This window comes from Petromyzon marinus, chromosome 26 (genome assembly GCF_048934315.1).
Source record: "Petromyzon marinus isolate PM22_M1 ecotype Great Lakes invasive population chromosome 26, UKy_Petmar_22M1.pri1.0, whole genome shotgun sequence".
NCBI classification, from domain to species: domain Eukaryota; kingdom Metazoa; phylum Chordata; class Hyperoartia; order Petromyzontiformes; family Petromyzontidae; genus Petromyzon; species Petromyzon marinus.
In genome coordinates, this window is record NC_133692.1 from 12,284,052 (window position 1) to 12,310,430 (window position 26,379).

Here is a 26,379-nt window from a genome sequence, read left to right on the forward strand (position 1 = left end):
CTGCCCCATGCCCTAACCAATCCTCACAGCTCGGTGATGCCATAGTGGGAGGAGGGGGCGCGACTCACCCTGCTGATGGAACCGCATCGTCACATCAGCAAATTATTAATTCGATGGCAGGTTTTAACTGCTACAACAAAACTCAAGTGACTACAATTGCGACTACAATGCTGGTAAAGCTCCATGGGGTTACCCACAATATTGAGAGGGGGAAAAAATAAGCCCAGAGAGATATAGGAATAGGAGGAATAATGTACCTTCTGGAAGTGAAGTGAATGTCACAAGAAAGGGCCCAATCAAGACCGGCAGATTAACGTGGATACAATAATGAATTTTCCAATCGACTCCTTTTATCTACGAAAAAAATTAATGGATTAAAGAGTGGACGCCCGAAACGCAGCGTTGCTGTAGTTATGCAAATGTGTGGCACGTTAGGGGGGAGGGAGTGGCTCAGTGCACCCCGTCAGGGGTAGGAGTGGGGGGCCGTGCCACGTCGCCAGGGTAACTCGACCCAGCTCCCGGTCTGAGTGACCTCCTCACGCAAAAGCCAAGCAAGAAACCCGGGGACTTGAGTCACTCTCTCTCCCCCTCCTCTCCCCACTCCCCTACCTTGCTCTCCCCTCTCTTCTACCCTCCTCCCTCCATTACCCTACCCTGCTCTCCCCACTCCCCGACCCTGCTCTTCCCACTCCCCTACCATGCTCTCCCGCTCTCCTACCATGCTCTCCCCACTCATAGCTTGCTCTCCCCCCTCTCCTACCCTGCTCTACCCTTTCTCCTACTCTACTCTCCTCTCCCTCCTACCCCGCTCTTCCCAATCCCCTACCCTGCTCTCCGCTCTCACCAAACCCTGCTCTCCCCTCTCCCCTACCCTGCTCTCCCCACTCCCCTACCCTGCTCTCCCATACCCTGCTCTACCCTCTCTCCTACCCTGCACTCCCCTCCCTCCTACCCCGCTCTTCCCACTCCCCTACCCTGCTCTCTCCCACCCTGCTCTCTACCCTCCTACCCTGCTCTCCCCACTCCCCTACCCTGCTCTCCCCTAACCTGCTCTACCCTCTCTCCTACCCTGCTCTCTCCTCTCTCTCATCCAGCTGTCCCCACTCTCACTGCATCCTCTCCCCTCTCTCAGCACGCCTCTCTACATCTCTCTACCAGCTCCCCCCTCTCTTATCACAAATTACAAATCAGGTAAGGGATACGCTGTCGCCAACATTATTAATGTATGTTTTCCTTTACATGGATTGGATAAATACAGGCATACTAAATAATTGTAGAAAATATAATCATCTGAGATTTGCTGATGACAAAGAGCATGTTCGAGCACTTTTGGCAACCTGATGTTCATAACGTGAAGCGACATAACAAGGTGCCTAAATAAGAGCGTTTGTAATCTGCTATGACATATGGATCAGAAACACGGAGACTGCCAAATAAATGAAACAAGCTGAACAGTGTGCAAGAGGCGCATGCCCAGAATCATACCCCGAGACAGAAAGAGTGTTAGGGACAGCAAGTGGGGGTGTGGGAAGATCACATGGCTATGAGGGGTGATGGTCAATGGTTAAGATTGGTTTACCAAATGGCAGCCAAGTGGATGAAATGTTCCCAAGAGGATGATAGCTACGTGGATGGCACCATGGGATTAGTTCATGCGCAGGAGCGAGACGGATTATGTCATCCCAAGACCAAACACATTACCAACTTGCAGCGTGTACAAAATTCTTTGCCACGTATCGTGATGAGTACTGCAAGATCTGACCATGTCCGTCCAGTGCTCGCCGAGCTGCATTGGCTTTCGGTTGCCAAACGAATATGTAAGGTCGCACTCATTACACAGTGCTTGCCATAAATGAGCCACAATACCATGGTGATCTCGTCAAGAAACGTAAACCATCACGCGAACTCCGGTCATCCATGCGGCAGCTTTGGCTGGCCATCAAACAAAGATGGTCATTGCATTGCGCGCTTTCAGATGCATTTCTGCGGCCGTCTGAAACGCTCTTCCTTCCGATATTAGGAAGCCACTGGAGCTATGCACTTTTAAATGTAGATTGAAAAGTAATTTCTTTAAAACTGTTTTTTGTGTTTAGTTTGTTATCCTTCCCCCGCACCTCCGATTAGCACGTTTAGCTACACACAGTGTGAAAGAAGTTCAACATACACATACATACATACATGATGGATGATGACGACGAAGGGAGGGAGGCCTTCATTCAACCTTGGAGCAGTGGCGTGATCATGGCTGCTGAAGACGATGAAATGAATGAATGTATTGAAGGAGGTTTTTTTTGTTACATGGTTTCTGAGCACAGGACCAAAGGCTCAAAACATCAAGCATCCAGGAACAAACAACACTTTAAAAGTTGTAATAGATAAGAGTGTAACACGTTTTTTGAATTGAGCATGGTTTTGAGAGTTTGGGGAAAGAGAAGACGGGAGGGAATTCCAAAGTGGAGCAGTGTGAGAAAAACAGCAGAAAGAGAAGTGTTGTGATCTGCAGTTTGGTGAGAGGATTAGTTGGTGAGCGAGTGAGTGAGTGGGTGAGTGATTGGTTGAGTGAGTGATCCTGTGAGTGAGTGTGTTATTAGGACCTGCAGTCTGGTGGTAGAGCATAGTATAGATGGAGTGACTGGTAGACCTGAGTGCTCAACATCGGTGGAGTAATCGATATCAGTAGTGGAATTAAGTTTAGTCCTGTGAATATGAAACACAGGCAAATGATTGAACTTATGTATGTTGAACTTATTTCACATCATACATAGCCAAGTGTGCGAGTGAAGGACAATAAACTAAACACGAAAATAAATTCTAAAGATATTAGTTTTCAATATAGGTGATTTAAAAGTGCTTAGCTCCTGTTGGCTTCCTAACATCGGAAGGAATAGCGTTCCAGATGGTCGCAGAAGTGCATCTAAAAGTGCGCGATGCAGTGATCGTCTTTGTTAGATAGCCAGCCAAAAGCCGCTGCTGGTGCAAGGGTGACCCGGAGTTCGCGTAATGATGGTTTATGCTACCTTGACGAGATCAGCAAGGTATCGTGGTTTATTTGTACAAAATGCGACGGAAAAGCGGCGGAAACTCACCGTCGCCAAAGAACTGCAGCAGGGCCAGGTCAATGGACCGCTTCCACTTGGAGCTCTTCTGCAGCGCGATGCCGTAGCCCGTGGTGGCGAACACCTTGCCGCTGCCAATGGTCACCAGCTTGCACCCCTCGTCCTTGGCCGCCATGTAGTTGAGCACCGCGGCGTCGTAGATGAACGCGTCCAGCTTGCTGCAGTCATAGACGCGGTGTTTTGTTGTTGTTGTTGAGTTTGGCGATTGTTTCGGTTAAAATAACAACAAAATTCAAGTTAATTTTGTTTAACCGGGGTGAGAACTCGACGGAGCATTGTCTCGTTTGTAAAGGAGTGACCCTGAGTCACCCACATCACAAAAGTCAAACATAAAAACGAGGCAGAAAGTTTGCTTTGCATTTCCATAAAAATGTGAACAAGCAACTTTCTAAATGACATAACAATAATAATAATTACCCAGAGCCCGTTGCCATTCCACTGTTAGATGAAGGCCTACCCATGCTGTGTCTGTCATGGGACGTTCTTTGACCATACTTCACCACACAGGTCAGTGCGGATTGGTCTAATGTGGGATCACGGAAAAAGTTCACGTGTCACCCGCCCCTGATATGGGCAGTGCGCTAACCACTGTGTCACTGCTTATCGACACATTCGACAATAACTTTTACGAGTTTTTTTTTGTTATTGTCCTTGCACACCGCTGCCGTGATGCAGCATCACAAAATGAATTCGAGAACATAGGGTAAGAAGCGCTTTTCGCTTTCAACCATGATTCTCCAAAGCCTCTAGGCTTCATGGCATTGGAAGTCTGCCGCTCTCCTCGGCTGTCCGTGAACCTCAAACTTCTCCTTATGCTCAGCAAAGGGGAACAGAGCGATCACAGCGAGCTCTCTACGGGGTTCTAGGTGGGGGCAAGCCCTTTGTCGCACCTCCGTGCTTTAGACTCAGCGGCACTTCGCCCCCTTTGATTGTTTTTATTTGCAACAAAAACATGGGCCTGGTGCAACACGTTGTCGCTGTTCAATTGGCGAGCGTGGGGAAGGGGGGGGGGAAATCCACAGGAATTTCTGGCCAGTGCGTCGAGTACAGAGTAATTAGGACAGGTGAAATCGGGGGAGGGGGGGGCTGCTAGTCCCAATCACGTGGGGGAGGGGAATCCCACGTAATGGGGGACCAGTGAAGATTTTTATGGGGTGGGGAAGGGGGGGGGAGATAATCAGCATAGTAAGGGAATACCAGGGATAGGACGGGCATGGGAGAAGGGGGGGGTAGTAAAGCAACATCCTACAAATCAAATAATATACACGCATGGGTATCAGTCTCCCTTTGCTCCGAGGTTCGCCTCCTCTCATCTGTCGAGGGGTCCGCCCCTCTTTTAGCCCCGTCCCAGTCTCCCACGTACCCCGCAACCTCCTCACCCATCCCTCTTATTTTTAGACTTTGTAGGAAGAGGTGGACCACCCGGTCTCAAATTCCCAGTCCTTAACTTTAAAGCTTGTGGCTTAAATGCTCGATACCCGCCTGGACTTGCTAAACTTACCCTAGTCTATTAATTAAACAAGTCAAGTCTTTATTATAACGACGTGAGTGGGCAACGACAAACCCGGGTAACTATGGCAACTGCCTCCCGCTCCAACTTGCACTTACCCTTTCTTAAGGCTTCGCAAGGCCTCGGCCACGTTCTTCTGGTTGTAGCGGGACATATACGCATGCATCTCGGGGTAGTTGTTTCGGATGTTGCGCTCCGTGCTGCCATTGGGCACCGTGCCAAAGCGAAATGTCTGTGACTGCTGATCCGGCTTCTGAAACTGTAAAGGAGCGACAGAAGCAAGCAAAAAGGGGCAGTAAGCACAAAAGTTGGGCCCTTGTGCCCAAACGGTGGAACCCTAATGCCACATCTCACTCGCTGACATACTGGCTGAGGGGTATTTTAGGCTGGGAGATTGCTCTGCCATGCCAGAGCTGATGGCAAAACACACAAAGCCATGGCTAGGCTTAAATGCCCACCTGCCAGCAAACTAAACTAAACACTTAATTGGACCTTTCTTGCCAGTATCAAAATATAAGAATAGGGGATAGGTTTTACCCTTTCTGGCAATAAAACAGGTGTTAAGATGTTAAAACACCAAATTGAAACCTTTTTCAAGGAATCAAGTCTGCATTAACCGCACACAGTACTTGTGGTGAACATTGTCTTTGTGCTTTTCGCCTTTTGGCTTCCTCTGGACTCACACTGTTTGAGACTAGGCTCTAAAGAAAGCTGTCTCTGGTGTGGACCAATCAGTTTCGAAGACAATGCATATACGGCCAGAGTATGTTTTTTGTTTGCATGTTCACCACAAGTATATGTGGTTAATGCAGACATGATTCCTTGGTGTTTTAACATCTTAACACCTAAAGTATTAAAGCTTTCGTGACTGCATAAAATTACTCATTGGTTTTTTCGGTAAAGTCACGTATGTAGAAATACAATAAAATTATATTTTAAAAAAACAATCACGACGTTTCGATCACAACGCAAGCGATCTTCATCAGGTGTCAAGAACAAATCACGGAGGTAAATACAACAAAAAGATGAGAGACGAGAATTCAACAAACCTGAAAAAACATGATGTGAAGCACATCCAGTCAGGCCAACAACACAGTTAGACAATTCCTGGCGGACCACGAATTTCAGAAGAGTGTTAAATTGAACACGAAATTTAACACTTCTGAAATTCGTGGTCCGCCAGGAATTGTCTAACTGTGTTGTTGGCCTGACTGGATGTGCTTCACATAATGTTTTTTTCAGGTTTGTTGAATTCTCGTCTCTCATCTTTTTGTTGTATTTACCTCCGTGATTTGTTCTTGACACCTGATGAAGATTGCTTGCGTTGTGATCGAAACGTCGTGACTGTTTTTTGTTTTAAAATAATTTTATTGTATTTCTACATACGTGACTTTACCGAAAAAAACAATGAGTAATCTTAACACCTGTTTTATTATTATTATATTCACTGCAGTCACGAAAGCTTTAAATCAAAATTTAACCTGTTTTATTGTCAGAAAGGGTAAAACCAATTCTTTAATAAACTAAAAACTATTAAAATTTTACCAGGTAAGGCCCACTGAGCTATATGGCTCTTTGAAAAGCGACCTGGCCACAAATGATAGCTCAATGCAGTGGCTTATCACGTGGAAATGGATAGTAGCCAAATACTCTAAACGCATGTTTCTAAATGTGGAGGGGAAAACCGGAAAACCCGGTTAGAAATCCACAGGACCAGGGGGAGAGAGACATGCAAACTCCAAATATACAGGCGTCAGGGTCAAGATCGAACCCACGACCTCCTGTATACCAGTCGAGGTAGATAACATCCCGCCACCGCAGCAAGTGAACGCTCCGAGTGTGCTCTGTCCACTCAGGCCTCCAGGAGGTTATGTTCGTGCTGCACATCAGGCAAACACAGCCAAGTAAAATAACTGAGCTGCTCCATACATGCAATGAACATCTCCATTTTCTCTCACAGGAAAACATCCCCTTACCCTCCCACCTAAACATCTGCATTTCCTATTTTGTGCAACCCATTCGTTCTGCAGAAAGTCTTATTATGCATAGCTTTCCACAGATAAAGATGGAGTCACGGATAAGTGGCGGCTGATTCATTCCACAATACGCCTGTACCCAGACACCTGCAGGAATAATAAAAGTAATTTCTGCAGATACACACTGATAACACTGGCCTACAATTGTTTAGACATCATCTGCTTCAGAGATGAAATGTGCTGTTTATTATGGATTTTGATGTGCTGAATTCAAATATGACAATTACAACAACTGATTGGCTACTGTTCCCAAGATATTTAAGTTTTTACATTTCACGTCTATGGACAGTATATTGTGTAGATAGTAGAGTTTTACTCATAAATTGATAATAAACCTAGGTCTTTTCATGTGTTCATGGTTGCTTTACATGATAACACGTCACCTGTCCTGTTCATGTAACACTTAAAAATCAGAAAAAGGGTTATATACATAAAATACATTATGAAACAAAAGGCAAAAAACTGTTATGTATAATGAGGGAAAAAAGGATTTGATCCCTTGCTGATTTTGTACGTTTTCCCACTGACAAAGAAATGATCAGTCTCTAATTTTAATGGTAGGTTTATTTGAACAGTGAGAGACAGAATAACAACAACAAAATCCAGAAAAATGCATGTCAAAATGTTATAAATTGATTTGCATTTTAATTAGGGAAATAAGTATTTGACCACTCTGCAAAAACATGACTTAGTACTCGGTGGCAAAACCTTTGTTGGCAATCACAGAGGTCAGACGTTTCTTGTAGTTGGCCACCAGGTTTGCACACATCTCAGGAGGGATTTTGTCCCACTCCTCTTTGCAGATCTTCTCCAAGTCATTAAGGTTTCGAGGCTGACGTTTGGCAACTCGAACCTTCAGCTACCTCCACGGATTTTCTATGGGACTAAGGTCTGGAGACTGGCTAGGCCACTCCTGGACCTTCATGTGCTTCTTCTTGAGCCACTCCTTTGTTGCCTTGGCCGTGTGTTTTGGGTCATTATCATGCTGGAATACCCATCCACGACCCATTTTCAATGCCCCGGCTGAGGGAAGGAGGTTCTCACCCAAGATTTGATGATCCATGGCTCCGTCCATCGTCCCTTTGATGCGGTGAAGTTGTCCTGTCCCCTTAGCAAAAAAACACCCCCAAAGCATAATGTTTCCACCTCCATGTTTGACGGTGGGGATGGTGTTCTTGGGGTCATAGGCAGCATTCCTCCTCCTCCAAACACGGCGAGTTGAGTTGATGCCAAAGAGGTCCATTTTGGTCGCATCTGACCACAACACTTTCACCCAGTTGTCCTCTGAATCGTTCAGATGTTCATTGGCAAACTTCAGACGGGCATGTATATGTGCTTTCTTGAGCAGGGGGACCTTGCGGGCGCTGCATGATTTCAGTCCTTCACGGCGTAGTGTGTTACCAATTGTTTTCTTGGTGACTATGGTCCCAGCTACCTTGAGATCAATGACAAGATCCTCCCGTATAGTTCTGGGCTGATTCCTCACCGTTCGCATGACCATTGCAACTCCACGACGTGAGATCTTGCATGGAGCCCCAGGCCGAGGGAGATTGACAGTTCTTTTGTGTTTCTTCAATTTGCGAATAATCGCACCAACTGTTGTCACCATCTCACCAAGCTGCTTGGCAATGGTCTTGTAGCCCATTCCAGCCTTGTGTAGGTCTATAATCGTGTCCCTGACATCCTTGGAGAGCTCTTAGGTCTTGGCCATGGTGGAGAGTTTGGAATCTGATTGATTGATTGCTTCTGTGGACAGGTGTCTTTTATACAGGTAACAAGCTGAGATTAGGAGCACTCCATTTAAGAGTGTGCTGCTAATCTCAGCTCGTTACCTGTAGAAAAGACACCTGGGAGCCAGAAATATTTCTGATTGAGAGGGGGTCAAATACTTATTTCCCTCATTAAAATGCAAATCAATTTATAACATTTGTGGCATGCGTTTTTCTGGATTTTCTTGTTGTTATTCTGTCTATCACTGTTCAAATAAACCTACCATTAAAATTATAGACTGATCATTTCTTTGTCAGTGGGCAAACGTACAAAATCAGCAGGGGATCAAATACTTGTTTCCCTCACTGTAGCTATAAGTACGTAGTTTAGTCTTTATTCAGTGTCTACTCGGCGCTTCTTGGCTTGTCTCTTGTATTCATTAAATGGAGCATCTCTTGTCATTGTCCAGCAATAGTCTGCAAGCATTGATGGGCTCCATTTGCCCTGATAGCGTTTCTCCATTGTTGCAGTGTACTGGTGAAATCGCTCGCCATGCTCGTTGCTCACCGCTCCACAGTTCGGTGGGAAAAACTCGAGATGAGAGTGCAAACAATGTATCTTTAGTGACATGTTGCAACCAAGGCTTTTGTATGCCTTGAGGAGGTTTTCCACCAACTCTCTGTAGTTGTCTGCCTTGTTGTTTCCGAGAAAATTTGTTGCCACTAACTGGAAGGCTTTAAATGCCATCTTTTCCTTGCTACGCAGTGCACTGTCAAATGCATAATCTCGAAGAAGTTCACGAGCCTGAGGACCAACAAAGACACCTTCCTTTATCTTAGCTTCACTTAACCTTGGACATTTTCCACGGAGGTACTTTAAAGCTGCCTGTGTTTTGTCCATGGCTTTGACAAAGTTCTTCATCAGACTCAGCTTGATGTGTAAGGGTGGTAACAAAATCTTCCTTGATTAAGCAAGTGGTGGATGCTCAACACTTTTCCTCCAAGGCTCCAATAACTGTTGGAGTGGGAAATCTATCTTGATGTAGTGGGAATCTCTCGCACGACTATCATATTCACAGAGAAAACATCAGTAATTCATATTCTTAGCTCTTTCGGTAAAGTCACGATGAAGGGAAACAATAAAATAATAAAATACATATAAAACAATAAAAATTCTCACGACGTTTCGACGATAACACAAACGGTCGTCATCAGGTGTGTCGGTTTGCATAAATTTATTTATTTTTAAACGGTGTATTTATTTATTTATTTTTTAGAAAAAACGTCAGCGCCACGTGCAGCGATTTGGCAGTTTATCTAGAAGGACGAGTCCATCTATGTTCGGAAAAGAGGAGGGGGGAGACAAAAAATTAAAGTATGCTGTCTGAAAGCCACTGTAAGCGTGAACAATCAATTAAGACCTGAAATGGTTTATCAAATCTTTCCAATGATTGCTAAGCCAGAATCCATCTTCTCGGTTGAAATTATCTCTGTGTTTGTATATGTGGATAGCCTCATAAACGAATCTCTCATGGTAGCCAGATGGCTTACAAAGAACCTTTGTCCGGGAAAAGTCAATGTCATGTGAGCCTACTGAATTATAACAATGATCTGCCACGGCCGAGGTGTTGGTCCTACCGTGTTTAAGGTCTGCATTGTGTTCACGAATGCGGTCCGAGACATGGCGTTTGGTTTCTCCAATGTAACTACTACCACAGAGGCAACTTAGTTTGTAGACACCAGGGTACTGTGTGTCCAGAATCACATCTTTTACAGACGGAACCAGATCACGGATTTTATGTAATGTGTTGAAACGGACCTGGATCTTGTGTTTATTCAAGATTTTGGAGATCTTTTTTGTGATCCCCGCAATGTAGGGTAAAGTGATGGTTTTGAAAGGCTCCTCAAGAGGGTCCTTCTTCATGGTTTGAGTGATAGCTTTGCGGATTGTATAGTCGGAGTAACCATTAGCCTTAAGAGCTTGGTGTACGTGCTTGAGTTCACTGCCTATGTGTTCTTGGTCGGATATGCATTGGGCTCTATGATACAGAGTCTTGATGAGAGAATTCTTCTGTGATGGATGGGGGTGGGAATCCGGTTTCAGATAAGCATCCGTATGGGTAGCTTTCCTGTAGACAGAGTGGCCCATTGAACCATCAGGTCTCTTTTTAATTAGGACATCCAAAAAAGGTAGCTTGCCATCTTTTTCGACTTCCATGGTAAATCTGATGGCTGGGTGTATGGAATTGATGTGGTCGAAGAATTGGTCTAGAGCAGGCCGGCCATGTAGCCAGATGACAAAAGTGTCATCCACGTACCTCTTCCATAAGGTTGGGCGCAGAGTGGCAGTCTGGATGGCGTCAGTCTCAAATATCTCCATGAAAATGTTAGCTATAACCGGAGATAGGGGGGAGCCCTTTGGGGTGCCCTCAGTTTGTTTGTAGAAAGTTCCATTCCAAGTGAAGTATGTATTGGTTAAACAGTGTCTCACCAGGGGGGGTACCTCAGTGTTTAGTCCTTGATGAACCAAGTCTTCAATGATTGCGATGGTGTCAGGTACAGGAACCTTGGTGAATAAGGAAACTACATCAAAACTGACAAGCAGGTCGTCTGGGGACAGGGAAATACCCTTGATTGTCGATACCAGGTGAGTAGAATTTTGTACCGCAGAGGTGGTTATTCCAGTGAAAGGACGCAGGATTTTAGACAAAAAACGAGCCAGTTTGTAGGTGGGGGAGTTGATAGTAGAGACAATGGGACGAAGGGGTGTATCTACTTTATGTATTTTTGGTAAGCCGTATAATCTTGGTGGCCTGGCAGCAGAAGGTTTCAACGAAAACTGTTTAGATTGATCAATTAATGCGGTTGAATCAGAAATTATTTTGTTGGTTTGTGTGACGAGGCTGTTGGTGGGATCTCTTTTTATTTTTGTATAACTACCATCGTCGAGTAATTCTTTAATTTTGTTGTTGTATTCTATTTTATCCATGATGACAGTAGCATTGCTCTTGTCAGCTGAGAGGACTACAATATCATCTTTCTTTTTTAATTTATATAATTCAAAACGTTTTAGCTAAAGGTCTAAACTTTGCAGTCACACCTAAACACATACCAGTTAATGATATAATTGCCCAAGTAGACGTTGCTCTCAGGGGCCTGGGTCACATCGCTGCAGACGTAGCAAGATCTGAAATCGCTGCAACCCTCAAAAACGCTAAGATGCCAGCTAGCAACCTCAGCAAAGATGAGCGTTTTGAATTATATAAATTAAAAAAGAGAGATGATATTGTAGTCCTCTCAGCTGACAAGGGCAATGCTACTGTCATCATGGATAAAATAGAATACAACAACAAATTAAAGAATTACTCGACAATGGTAGTTATACAAAAATAAAAAGAGATCCCACCAACAGCCTCGTCACACAAACCAACAAAATAATTTCTGATTCAACCGCATTAATTGATCAATCTAAACAGTTTTCGTTGAAACCTTCTGCTGCCAGGCCACCAAGATTATACGGCTTACCAAAAATACATAAAGTAGATACACCCCTTCGTCCCATTGTCTCTACTATCAACTCCCCCACCTACAAACTGGCTCGTTTTTTGTCTGAAATCCTGCGTCCTTTCACTGGAAAAACCACCTCTGCGGTACAAAATTCTACTCACCTGGTATCGACAATCAAGGGTATTTCCCTGTCCCCAGACGACCTGCTTGTCAGTTTTGATGTAGTTTCCTTATTCACCAAGGTTCCTGTACCTGACACCATCGCAATCATTGAAGACTTGGTTCATCAAGGACTAAACACTGAGGTACCCCCCCTGGTGAGACACTGTTTAACCAATACATACTTCACTTGGAATGGAACTTCTACAAACAAACTGAGGGCACCCCAAAGGGCTCCCCCCTATCTCCGGTTATAGCTAACATTTTCATGGAGAAATTTGAGACTGACGCCATCCAGACTGCCACTCTGCGCCCAACCTTATGGAAGAGGTACGTGGATGACACTTTTGTCATCTGGCCACATGGCCGGCCTGCTCTAGACCAATTCTTCGACCACATCAATTCCATACACCCAGCCATCAGATTTACCATGGAAGTCGAAAAAGATGGCAAGCTACCTTTTTTGGATGTCCTAATTAAAAAGAGACCTGATGGTTCAATGGGCCACTCTGTCTACAGGAAAGCTACCCATACAGATGCTTATCTGAAACCAGATTCCCACCCCCATCCATCACAGGAGAATTCTCTCATCAAGACTCTGTATCATAGAGCCCAATGCATATCCGACCAAGAACACATAGGCAGTGAACTCAAGCACGTACACCAAGCTCTTAAGGCTAATGGTTACTCCGACTATACAATCCGCAAAGCTATCACTCAAACCATGAAGAAGGACCCTCTTGAGGAGCCTTTCAAAACCATCACTTTACCCTACATTGCGGGGATCACAAAAAAGATCTCCAAAATCTTGAATAAACACAAGATCCAGGTCCGTTTCAACACATTACATAAAATCCGTGATCTGGTTCCGTCTGTAAAAGATGTGATTCCGGACACACAGTACCCTGGTGTCTACAAACTAAGTTGCCTCTGTGGTAGTAGTTACATTGGAGAAACCAAACGCCATGTCTCGGACCGCATTCGTGAACACAATGCAGACCTTAAACACGGTAGGACCAACACCTCGGCCGTGGCAGATCATTGTTATAATTCAGTAGGCTCACATGACATTGACTTTTCCCGGACAAAAGTTCTTTGTAAGCCATCTGGCTACCATGAGAGATTCGTTCATGAGGCTATCCACATATACAAACACAGACACAATTTCAACCGAGAAGATGGATTCTGGCTTAGCAATCATTGGAAAGATTTGATAAACCATTTCAGGTCTTAATTGATTGTTCACGCTTACAGTGGCTTTCAGACAGCATACTTTAATTTTTCGTCTCCCCCCTCCTCTTTTCCGAACATAGATGGACTCGTCCTTCTAGATAAACTGCCAAATCGCTGCACGTGGCGCTGACGGTTTTTTATAATTAAATAAATACACCGTTTTAAAAATTAATAAATTTATGCAAACCGACACACCTGATGACGACCGTTTGTGTTATGGTCGAAACGTCGTGAGAATTTTTATTGTTTTATATGTATTTTATTATTTTATTGTTTCCCTTCAACGTAACTTTACCGAAAGAGCTAAGAATATGAATTACTGCAGTCACGAAAGCTTTAAATCAAAATTTAAAAACATCAGTACTTTGCGTATCCAGTCTGCAGGCTAAGCAAGAAAGCAACAACCTTCAAATCGCCACAAAGCTGCCACTGATGTTGGTCATAGTTTATGCACCTCAAAAGTTGTTTCATGTAGTCATAGGTGTCTTTCATATGGACTGCACATTACGGATAAGAGGGGTTTCACAGAGAGTGTCCTCCTGTAGATAACAGCAGAGATCAAGTGAGATTATTAGTGGTCATAGTGCAGCGGCTTTTGGCTTGCCATCGAACACAGGCATTGACCGCATCGCGCGCTTTCAGATGCGCTTCTGCGGCCGTCTGGAATGCTCTTCCTTCCGATGTTAGGAAGCCAACGTGAGCTATGCACCTTTAATTCATCTAGATTGAAAACTAATTTCTTTAATACTGCTTTTTTTGTGTTTCGTTTGTTATCCTTTCCCCATACATCCGGTAAGCAAAGTTGACCACGTACGGTGCGAAAGAAGTTCAACATACATACAGATATTATATATTTTTTTAGTTATTGGTAACATAAAACTAAAGGTAAAGTCATCCATATACATGTATGCATTGCGTTTATAAATGTGTATATTTTAGATTACATTAAGATGTAATATAGTGCACAGTCCAGCTAGGTGGCTCAGAGGTAGAGCAATTGGCTCGCAATCGGAAGGTCGCGAGTTCAACTCTTGGTTGGGCGTTGACCAAACCCATTATCACTTTGGGGTCTGTAAAGTAGGCACCACTTATCCGATGGATACATTCGCCCCCGTCATAGGAATGTGGAATTTTAACGACTGGCTCAGGGCTGCACACAGTAGATGAGCACCACCTCAATGCCCATTTGAGCATTTTAGGGAAGATAATTATAACACAAACCCAGCACACCCTAGAGTCTGTTGAATTTTCACTCCACTCAATAATTTTCCTAATGCAACGCTTCACAATTGTGAAGCATAAATTCTTATTTAAAAAGAAAAGACATTTCGTCACAACCAGGTCAACAATAAAATAAAAAAACTAACTATTTAGAAACATGTGGTTTTATTTAAAGCGGCCATGTAAATTTCATCCATTTACTCCACCAGGAATCTGCATCTTTTGTTTCTAAATCATTAACAGTGCTTTGCTAGAGACACATTATAGGCTAATGTGTCGGGCAAGAGGGCAACAAATACCATTGCCTAATATCTTGGGATTCTAAATGTTTTTTTTACGTTTATTATTAAAAAAAAGAGAGTGTTAATAACAAAGGTTACCCATTTCACATTGTTATTTGTATATATTGAAAGTTCTCAAATATTTCACAGTTTACGCCAATTGAATTTGGAATTGCATGGATATTATTCATTGGACGGTAAAATTGCATCGACCTTGCAGGTTAAAGCAAACTAACGCAGGGTTGCTTTGTTATCCACAGGATATTTAGCAAATTTCTGGTGCTGCACGCCCTGCATATGGCTTCTCTTTCAGCCGCTCATGCATTGAATTCGGCGACGCGAGGGGTAGCAGGGTCAAGCTTCTCGTGAAACACTTTATTACGCTTCGTACTTGCCCCGAGCTATACTCTCCCAAGCCCCGCTCTCTAATCAGCACTGACAGCGTTTGTGGCGGGATTTCTCCTCCTGCTCTCTGCTGTTTAGGCGAGGGGTCTGCTCCGCAGGTAAGGCTTTTACTGCATGCCCCAGCTTGCCTGCTATACATTTCCACACAATGATAAGCCACTTCGTTGAGCTATCACTTGTGGCCAGGTCGCTTATGAAAAAGAGCATATGGCTGTGGGCATTACCTGGTACGATAAAACATAGTTTTTAATAGTTTAGCTGCTGGCAGCTCGGTCTAGAAATGAGCGAATTCTCGCGAGCCCTGTCCAGCACCACGGCCGTCATAGTTGTACATTGGCATGGCGGTTGATTTGGTCTTGAGCCGGGCTGTGGTTAAGCTTTCGCTGCTGCATCGCGAGTCTATTTTATTTGATGCATACGGTATTGGGGTAATTTCTCCCACCATTTACACGAATGTAGTGTGCTTTAGATATCTCTGACTCACTCCTGCTCATCAATACCGTTGCACCGATTTAGAAACAGTAGAAAAATAATTGCGCTGCGTGCGTGATTTTTGATATTTGTTTTCTTTTCATCATAATCAGTTAAGACTAGCTTTAAAAAAATACATATTTTTGTTACTAATTAGGTTAAGCAGGATTTAGTAAATGCTTTTCTACCATCAACCGCATACATACTATTCGTAACATTCTGAAAAACACCAATCGATTAAAATATCCATTGCGTCTAGCCTTTGCAGACTATGAAAATAAACTTGATTCTTTAAAAATTGTAGCAGTCAAACCACGACCTATATGAGAAAAAGTGTACATAAATAATAATGAAAATTGACAAACATGGAACAGCCACAAAGAGATTACACGAAGTACCAAAACACGGAATGAGAAGGGCGTCAGATCTGACAAGCTGTCACCAAAGCGATCCACAGAGACATTCAAATAATCTTTCCGAGAGTTAGATATGAACTCGCAACCGACTGCCGAATCACCAGGCTCCTAAGTCGCGACTCCAATTATAACAATTAATCGAATCCTCTGGGCAGTTGAATCACCACACCTGTAGTTGGACACAGTGTGTGAGTTGTACGAGCAAACTTGTGTTGTTGCTCTAGAGACCAGGAGATCGATGATCGATGTTTTGTCGCCACATCAATGGTATTCGTTGTGATTTCTTACTTAACAGAGTGGGCTTCCTGAAGGCTGCTATCTTCCATTTGATGCACAAATGGAAACTTAAAATCTCTCCAGTGTGTGACTGTGGTCGTCCAGAACAGGCCGTACAACATGTAACAACACATTGCCCCGATCCATAAATACGAAGGAGACATCACGGCGATACACTCCGCTTGCTGCTCCGGATGCGGTTGTCTGGGCTTAACCACCTGAATGTGAAATTGTAGTTATTGCTCTGCATCTAACATCAGCTGTATGCCAAGAAGAAGAGGAAGAAGAATAAAAGCCCTAACTGAACCAGCGTGTCCTTACCTTGTTGTCGCTGAGGCCGGACACTTGCTCCACGTACTCCTCCTGGATCATGAAGGCGGCCAGGTTGGCCGTGTAGCTGGCCAGGAATATGACGGCAAAGAAGGCCCAGACGGACACCATGAATTTGCTGGTGGTGCCACGTGGGTTTTCCACTGGCACGGAGTTGTTGAAGACGAGGGCCCACAGCAGCCAAATGGATTTGGCGATGGTGAAGGTCGGCCCACCCGTTTCTGGACACGCACACACGTGCAAGACGTACAAGCTCTCGGATCAGTCAAACTCGCTCACAGGCACAAGCGTGCCCAGTCAAGAGAGGGGATGTTTCTGGTTTGTCTGAACGATTCCTAAGCCGCCGTTTGCACCCCCCAAGGCCGCAACACGCCATGTAACACACACGCTGCGAAGTAGAGCAATGAAAATCAAATGTGTATCAAATCTAGTTATTATCAACACCAATTAGTCTTTGTAGATGGTAATTAATGGAACATGCGCTCAGCAAGTGTGAGACTTGCAATGTCAGGTTCTCTACTGTGGTCGCTCACGCTACATTCCAGATGGTTACTTCAAAGGAAGGTGGCACAGTTTTTGAAGTGGGAAAATTGGCTTGGCCTGGTTACTTGGCCTGGTTGCAGCCTTACTGAGCTTTTGGTGGGCCTCGTGGCTCGTTTTGCATGTATGTTGAACCTCTTTCGTACCATAGGTCGCCAACCATGCTAATCGTAGGTGCATTTGTTAAGAGAGCTGCACTCTTAAAGCTGGGCCGCCCTTCTTGATGTCACTCTATCAATTTAGAAGATAGACACGGCATCAATTACAGGAATAATAGATGTTATCTTGGGATAGTGTACAACTAACCTAGGCACGTAGAAAACCTTGTTAAATATCTGTTTTTCATGCAATCACTTCTCTCCATCTGTATATGGGAGATGAGGCCACGACAGGGAAGGAGTGGAGGGGTTGAGCTTACAGAGCCACGAGGCTCGTGTAAGCGTCGCAATGAGAGACGAGCTGTGCTAGGCCATACCTGGAACTGCCCGGCACGGCTCGGTTTTCCTTTGCAACGACCGTGGAAATGCAGCATTGCAGACCATGCCACATCACGTGCCCCATGGATCTCTAGAATAGGTGGTTTTCAGGAGTGATTCATGGTATTTTGATGTTCATGTGACACCAAGCTCCGAAGCGTGGTATTTCCTGTCCGGCTAACCGCATTGAAGATGAACTCCTAGTGCTCTCTAAACTATAAACTAAATCATTTATTTTGCCAGGTAACGCCCACTGAGCTATATAGCGCTTTATTTTCAGAAGCGACCTGGCCAGAAATGATTGCTTAATGAAGGGACTTCTTATCATGTGCAAATTATAGTATCCGAAAACTCGAAATGCATGTTTCTAAATGTGGAGGAAAAAAACGCAGGGCCCGGAGAAAAATCAACACGACCACAGGAGAACACGCACACTCCAAATATGCAGGCCTCAGGGTCAAGATCGAACCCACAACTTCCTGTATACCAGGCGAGGTAGTTAACATCACTCCCTAGTGGAACAGCATGCTCATTTGGAGAATTGGCAGAAAGAGAGCCTTTGCACGCCAACACAAAACACAAGGCTCGAAGATTAAAGGCATATGCATTTTAACATTCCGCCGACTTCTCATGCTATACACGTAGTCTAGTTTACATGTACAGCAGGTCAATGTATGTTATTTTTGCCTATAAATAGAGGGAATTATCCCTGTTTCCTTGGAGACGGTGTTTTGTGTAAAAGCTGACGCTTCTTTGAGATAACCAAAGGCAGGGAGCCAAGCAGAGGAACGCTGCCGCTCTCTACCATGCCAACAGAACAGCTAATGAAAGGGGGGATAATGGGACATGTGATAATTGTTAATAAGGGTCTGTGACTAACTCTATGCGAAGATGAGAAATGCGTTTACATGAAACAAATAATCGTGACAACGATACGCGCCAGGGGAACTCGGCCGTCCTAAACCATCACAGCCTTCAAACCGCACTCAGCATTTCTGTAGCCACAAGCGCTCACCGGTGTAATAAAGCAAACAGCGACAATGTCTCAATAATAGTGATAATTCATAATTGAGAACATATGCAGGTCCATGTCATTATTATCATCGTCATAATTCCCACCTTGCCATGATGGAATATTTTGCAGTGAAATCGACCATCGTGCTGCCTACACAGCGCCGTCCGGGAGGAGGAATGCAGGAAACGAATTATGCGCGTCTCTTGTATTCCACCTTCAAACGCCCTTTCCGTATTCAGCTGTTCACACCGGTGAATTGCATTCTGACAGGATTTCCATCACCAAACCTAACATCACTAATAATAATAGTGATTATTTAGTACATGTTGTAGTCACGCTGTTCTTACGACACAGCGAAGCCATCACAAAGGCACTGCTGTGTTCTACAGACATCCTTTCCAGTTGTTTGAGAGTAGGGGGCGATGTTGCTGTGTGTAGTCCCAATTGAATAATTTTCAGGGTACATTTTTTTTATTTGGCAAATTTGGACAGTGATGCTGGCATAGATACCTCGCCTGGTTTGCAGGAGGTCGGGGGTTCGATCCCGACCCTGACACCTGTATATTTGCAATTTGCAAGTCTCTCTTCCCATGGTTGCGTGGATTTTTTTCCCCAGTTCCTCCAATTTTTCCCTCCACATTGAGAAACATGTGTTTAGATTATTTAGATAATTTTGCTGCTATAAATTTCCACGTGATAAGCCACTTCGTTGAGCTATGATATGTGGTCGCTTCTGAAAAAGAAGTGAATAGCTGAGTGGACATTTGCCTGGTAAGATAAAAATTGTTTAGCGTTTTATTTGTATATTTTTTAAGTGATTTGATTCTGTTTCCTCATAATTTGCACTCCGATCGGGGTTTGTATTGTTTGTTGTTGTAACATTTTGACCCGCCCCGACTTGACATTGGTGAAAGAGAGCTTTATAGCTCATCGGATTCCTCCAGTACAAATAAATATTCTGATACTCACTTCCCTCCAGCTGTAGCAGCAGTAACTACCATCTCTGGGCTACAAAAAATATATGTGTTTGTGTAATACCGCCCTGAATTGTCAGTTTGGGCCTTATATCACAATCTCCGTAGCAGATGTAACCTATGGGCAGTATTCTACCACCATTGCTCACAAAGCACGCAATCGGCGATAATAAGTAACACTCCCCGGGGCAGCACATGGCCAGGAATCTAATAATGAGTTGTGTTTGCTTGCAGCATTGACCTTTACCACTGCAATGTGTTGTGTGGAAGTGCTAAGAATAGATAGGTTCAGAAAAGCAAAAAAATAACAGTTATAATTTTACAATAAAATAATAATAACTTACAGGCTTTTTGCCAATCCACTGCTGATCGAATGGTTGTTTGACCATATTTCAACCACGCTGGACAGTACAGGTTGGTGAAGGGAAAAAATTAAGACTGATGTTAGCCAGGGGTCGGGAATTAAATTCCGGTTTCCAGGTTCAAATCACAGTGTGCAAACTGCTGTGCCACTGTTAAACTATTAAAAAAATATACAAATTTTACCAAGTAAGTCCCACTGAGCTATATGTATATCTTTTTCAGCAATGACTTGGCCATAAATGGTAGCTCAATGAAGTGGCTTATCACGTGTAAATTCATAGCACCCAAAACACTATAAATGCATGTTTCTAAATGTGGAGGAAAAAGTCGGAGGACCCGGAGAAAAATCCACGCGACCATGGGGAGAACATGCAAACTCCAAATATACAGGTGTCATGGTCGGGATCGAATCCACGACCTGCTGTATTCCAGGCGAGGGAGTTACCATCTCGCCACCGTGGCGAGTTCCATTCCATAATCTACAACGTGAAGCTTTTCACGTCAACTTTCCATGCTGTAGCTCTTCATAGCCAATAATTTGATTCATAATTAATTTTTGGGTTAGGTCACGAGATGTTGCAGTCGTATCACCCCATACAAATCATGTTGTCATGTGTACAAGAGTTTAAATGTGCCAATTATTGTTTAAGCTCAGTAAAAAAACTGTTCTCACAACCAAAAGTATGATTGTAAAACTACAAAAATTTGCACTATCCTAGTATACGCGGATAGTCTTGGACAGCTTCCAATGTGGCGATTTTTTTTTCTCTAAACATGATTAAATGTTTACAGCCAGGAATGAAAATACTCAGGACCATGCGAGGAACACTCTACCCCTTTAATTAATTAAATGTTTCTCCCACAATGATCGAGTTTGTAGCTTCTCACAAAAGGACACGAATTAATAAAAAAAAATACTGCGCAGCTTCAGTGGGGGAATATGAATTGTTGAGTCATGTATAGACGAATAATACAAAGCCACAGATGCCCGGTCAGGTGGCTCACAAACGGAAAAACTTGAGTCAAAATCCTGGTTGGGGATTGACTCAGCCCATTATCCCTCTGGTTTCGTGACAATGAGTACCACACTTTGTGCTGAAGTCAACGGAGAGACTCGCACCCACCATAGGAATGCGGAGTGTCCACCACTGTCTCAGGACTATGAACAAGAGCTCCGTGCTTAATTGAGCGATAAATCACCTTTGGCATAGAGAGGGGGTTTAAACTGGAGATGTTGGAAGGGAGTGAGCAAGTTGTTGGGGCTCTGAGTGTGCTCCCTAACGATGACGCCAACTGCTCCATCGGAACCGCCGCACAGCCACACCACCGCGCAGAGCTCTGTTGCGGCAACACTTCCCAGCAGGGTATTACGTACGTATGTTGAAATTATTTCGCACCATATGTGGCCAACTGTGCTAATCAGATGTGCGGGGGGAATGACAACAAACTAAATACAAAAAGCAGTTCTTAAGAAATGAGTTTTCAATCTAGGTGATGTCAAAGTGCATAGCTCCAGTGGCTTGCTAATATCGGAAGGAAGAGTGTTCCTGACAGCTGCAGAAGCTCATCCGAAAGCACGTGATGCGGTGACCATCTTTGTTCGATAGCCAGCCAAAAGCCACTATGAGGATGACTGGAGTTTGCTTGATGGTTTACATCCTTTGATGAAATCAGCAAGGCATCGCGTTCATTTGTGGAAGGCACTTTGTGTGCAATGAGTATAACCTTGCAATGTATTCATTCGGCAAAAAGGCACAAAACTTGGTTATATTTTACAATATCAGTGCTCAGAGCGGCAACAAAAATGCGCAAGGCTGAGGAGGACAATTGCGTTGTTTTTATTTTAATTGTTGACACATTTTAATAGTGAAAGCACACAGCACGAGGTATCAAGTTCGATATATGTCACCCCCTCTGCTTTATAAAGTAGCTAATTTGGCAATATCAACATGAATACAGCAATCCCCCGCTGTACGTAAGGGATGCGGGTTCCTGGGATATGCTACCCAAAATTACTTAAAGCGAACTCTAATGTCCCTTAGACATGATTGTGTGCGAAAAATTGTTCACGCAATTTTTTTGCATATATAAAACATTACACCTATAAGCAAATATGTTCCATAATTAATCAGCAACATAAAAGTCAAAATATTAAAATATTTATAGCTGCCAAATATACTAAAACTCATGTTTCTAAATGTGGAGGGAAATAGTGAAGGGCCTGGAAAAAAATCCACGTAACCACAGGGAGAACATGCAAACTTCAAATATACAGGCGTCAGTGTCGGCAGTTAACATCTCGCCACCATGGCCTGCAATAATGCATAATGCGGCAATTTATAGCAGGTGATTCGTCTACTAAAAAGCCAATCATACACACCCTGCACGTTTCTTGCCGGAATCCTGCTTATGAAGTAGCAGAGCAATCTCATTACTTACACAAGATAGAGAACGCTTTAGATTCAGTGTTAGACTGCATTATGGGAATTGCTGCAGACGTCATTACGAAATTGTTATGAGCGACGTTGGGCCAATGACTGCACAAAAAAATAATCGGTAAATTTGGTTTTACACTAAATTTGGATAAACTCCAGTCCTGAAAAGAAAGATGTTGACCCCTATGCAACGATTGCATTGCATAGCCATTTTTAGAGATAGTCAGGCCACTTGCAAGAATGTTTTTTGTTGGCAAAATCCTGGTTTAAAAAATCCCTACTGTCGATGTTTTCTGACCATACAGAGCACACATGCTGCGAGGTTTCCTCATGGATTCTTCTACACGTGACATGACTTCCAACAGCAGTACAATTTGGAGAGGGAAAAAGAAAGTACTAATTAAAAATAAAATAACGAAAGTCAAATAAAACTGAACTGATAAAAAAAACCTAGAGTATCTCGTGTAGATGTTAAATGAAACAATGCTCAAGGGAATGATCTGAGAGGGTAGAGTGTCAAATACAACACTAGTCATTAAGCGAGACTGACTGAATAATTGGGCAGTCTGTTCTGCATTGCACCTGCAGCTATGATACACACGCGTGATGTGCATCCTAATGAGGAATATTATCCACCCCGAGCGGCAGAGTGCACAGCAAATGCATGCCTCTGTTAAGTTGCAGATATGACAAATTTCAACGTATTGATCGAGCCCTCCGTGTGCAACAATGTATATTGCATCGCTAGAAGCTTTCACATTCCATTTCCTAACAATTTAACTCTTATTTGAAAATGCAATGTCCTGAAAAACAGTTCATACACAACTCACGCAAAGGAACTACTCACGCACGTAACTAATTGTCATTGATATGATGTCAAAACATGTGTGCACGGTGCGTCTAAATATCCTATCATGCTAGCTGATCACGTCCAAGGCATAGGTGTTTTTGCATATGAGCCTTGTTTTAAGTTGAAGGCGTTATTGACCATGTGTTTTGACAATTTCACGGTGATGACCTGAATTTATAAGTTAACATAGCTGGTGTCGAACACTGCAAGAGTATACAATACACGCACTCACGAGGAGATGGCCAGCTGGCTCAGGGGAGTGAATACGATGTCAGAAAATTGAGCTGCCATGGCTGAGACCCTGATTTAAAATCTGGTTTCAGCCCGACCGTGAATAAACCAGGCTCTCGGTTGTCGTGATATGATGGCCTTTGACTGCTCACAAAAGCAACCGTTATTAAATTCGGTACTTAATTTTACTCGCGCCTATTCCAGTACATAAGAGTTGAGTGACACACAACAAGGACCTTTTTTAAAATAGAGAGTATAAAGCACGCACACCGAGCACAAAGCAACAGAGTTTGCTCTGATGCGGTGTGCAAGTAGCGTCTCTGGGCACTTTACAGTAAAACTCATAAGGTCACCGGCCTAAGGTCCAGTTTAAATATAACCTAACTCGAACAACCAATGTATTTTACATTTGCTTTAAAGGATTCGACTGTGCCAGCCCCATGCCTTGTGTAAAGAGGCCTTCTGAGGTGACCTGAGAAGATGAGTTCTCTCTCCCCAGGCCGTTCTCTGACATGGCTCGCTGTAAGATGCATTTTGTAAATTTCTTCATCTCATGACAAGACAAGGTGGTTCAGTTGTGATAACATTGCGATTTAAAAACAGTTAAAACGACAAAAGATAAACAGAGCAACTCACGTACGTGCCGGCACCCTTAGAGAACATTCCTATTATACAATAACACCAGCTCAGATGTGGTTACTTCTGGTGGGAGCCACACCGTGATCAACAAATAATAAAGTAAGAAGTTTCAGCCAGATTTACAGTCAGAATTACATTTTCTATTGATACTGGAGGAATCCGATAAGCTATACAACTTTTTTCATCAAATGTCCAGTAGGGGGCAGGTCACATCGTTATAACAACAAACAATACAAAAACACGATAGGAGTGCAAAGTATAGGAAAGGTAAACAAATCATATTCTTGGTTCTTTCGGTAAAGTCACGTTAAAGGGAAACAATAAAATGATAAAATATGTAACCTATTTCCGGTTATAGCCAACATTTTCATGGAGAAATTTGAGACTGACGCCATCCAGACTGCCACTCTGCACCCAACCTTATGGATGAAGTAAGTGGATGACACTTTTGTCATCTGGCCACATGGCCGGCCTGCTCTAAACCAATTCTTCGACCACATCAATTCCATACACCCAGCCATCAGATTTACCATGGAAGTCGAAAAAGATGGCATGCTACCTTTCTTGGATGTCCTAATCAAAAAGAGACCTGATGGCTCAATGAGCCATTCTGTCTACAGGAAAGCTACCCATACGGATGCTTATCTGAAACCAGATTCCCACCACCATCCATCACAGAAGAATTATCTCATCAAGACTCTGCACCATACAGCCAAATGCATATCCGACCAGGAACACATAGGCAGTGAACTCAAGCACGTACACCAAGCTCTTAAGGCTAATGGTTACTCCGACTATACAATCCGCAAAGCTATCACTCAAACCATGAAGAAGGACCCTCTTGAGGAGCCTTTCAAAACCATCACTTTACCCTACATTGCGGGGATCACAAAAAAGATCACCAAAATTTTGAATAAACACAAGATCCAGGTCCGTTTCAACACATTACAAAAAATCCGTGATCTGGTTCCGTCTGTAAAAGATGTGATTCCGGACATGCAGTACCCTGGTGTCTACAAACTAAGTTGCCTCTGTGGTAGTAGTTACATTGGAGAAACCAAACGACATGTCTTGGACTGCATTCGTGAACACAAAGCAGACCTTAAACACGGTAGGACCAACACCTCGGCCGTGGCAGATCATTGTTATAATTCAGTAGGCTCACATGACATTGATTTCTCCAAGACAGAGGTTCTTTGCAAGCCATCTGGCTACCATGAGAAATTCGTTCATGAGGCTATCCACATATACAAACACAGAGACAATTTCAACCGAGAAAATGGATTCTGGCTTAGCAATCATTGGAAAGATTTGATAAACCATTTCGGGTCTTAATTGATTGTTCACGCTTACGGTGGCTTTCAGACAGCATACATTAATTTTTCGTCTCCCCCCTCCTCTTTTCCGAACATAGGTGGACTCGTCCTTCTAAACAAACTGTCAAATCGCTATCCGTGGTGCTAACGTTTAAAAATAAATAAATACAAACCGCCACTTCTTTCAAATGTTTCTTGCCGTTGTTTTCACACCTGATGATGACTGTTTGTGTTACAGTCGAAACGTGAGAATTGTATTGTTTTATATATATTTTATTATTTTATTGTTTCCCTTCAACGTGACTTTACCAAAAGAACCAAGAATATGAATCACTGCAGTCACGAAAGCTTTAAATCAAAATGTAAACAAATCACTTAAAATATATATACGAATAAAACTAAATAATGTTTTATCTTACCAGGTAAAGCATACTGAGCTATTAACTTTTTTTCAGAAGCAATCTAGTCATTCTTAGCTACAATCTGGGCAAAACAAAGTTTCAGTGGAGGACACTCCATGCAACGCTTCCTACTGTGAGGACGCGCTGATGCCAGTCCACTTACAATTGGAGCTCCACGCATGAGAGCCACGCGAGGGTTTGGCGCTCAGGGCACAATGACAGCATCACAAAGCCACGTTCATGAACCTGTTCAGATATCACTCACAGCTGATGTTAGCCATGGCTGGAAATTTAACTCAGCTGCTCGGGATTATAGTGCAGCATACTAACCGCTGGGTCGCAGCTCCCCTCGAGATGTTCACTACCTCCTCTAGTATACAGGAGGTCGTGCGTTCGATCCTGACCCTGATGCCTGTATATTTGGAGTTTGCACGTTCTCCCTATATTTGCGTGGATTTTCTCCGCGCCC

The 26,379-nt window shown here is 43.5% G+C and overlaps 1 protein-coding gene across 1 annotated transcript in view; it reads right to left on the reverse strand.

The window, feature by feature from the left end:
* The window catches only part of LOC116946279 (glutamate receptor ionotropic, NMDA 2C-like), a 287,976-nt gene that overhangs the window by 20,775 nt on the left and 240,822 nt on the right, over nucleotides 1-26,379 (reverse strand). The window contains exons 10-12 of the mRNA XM_032961325.2: nucleotides 16,662-16,891; nucleotides 4,725-4,885; nucleotides 3,087-3,274 (exon numbers count right to left, since the gene is read on the reverse strand). Of these exons, the coding sequence (XP_032817216.2) occupies nucleotides 3,087-3,274; nucleotides 4,725-4,885; nucleotides 16,662-16,891 (579 nt within the window). The remainder of the gene's footprint in view (nucleotides 1-3,086; nucleotides 3,275-4,724; nucleotides 4,886-16,661; nucleotides 16,892-26,379) is intronic.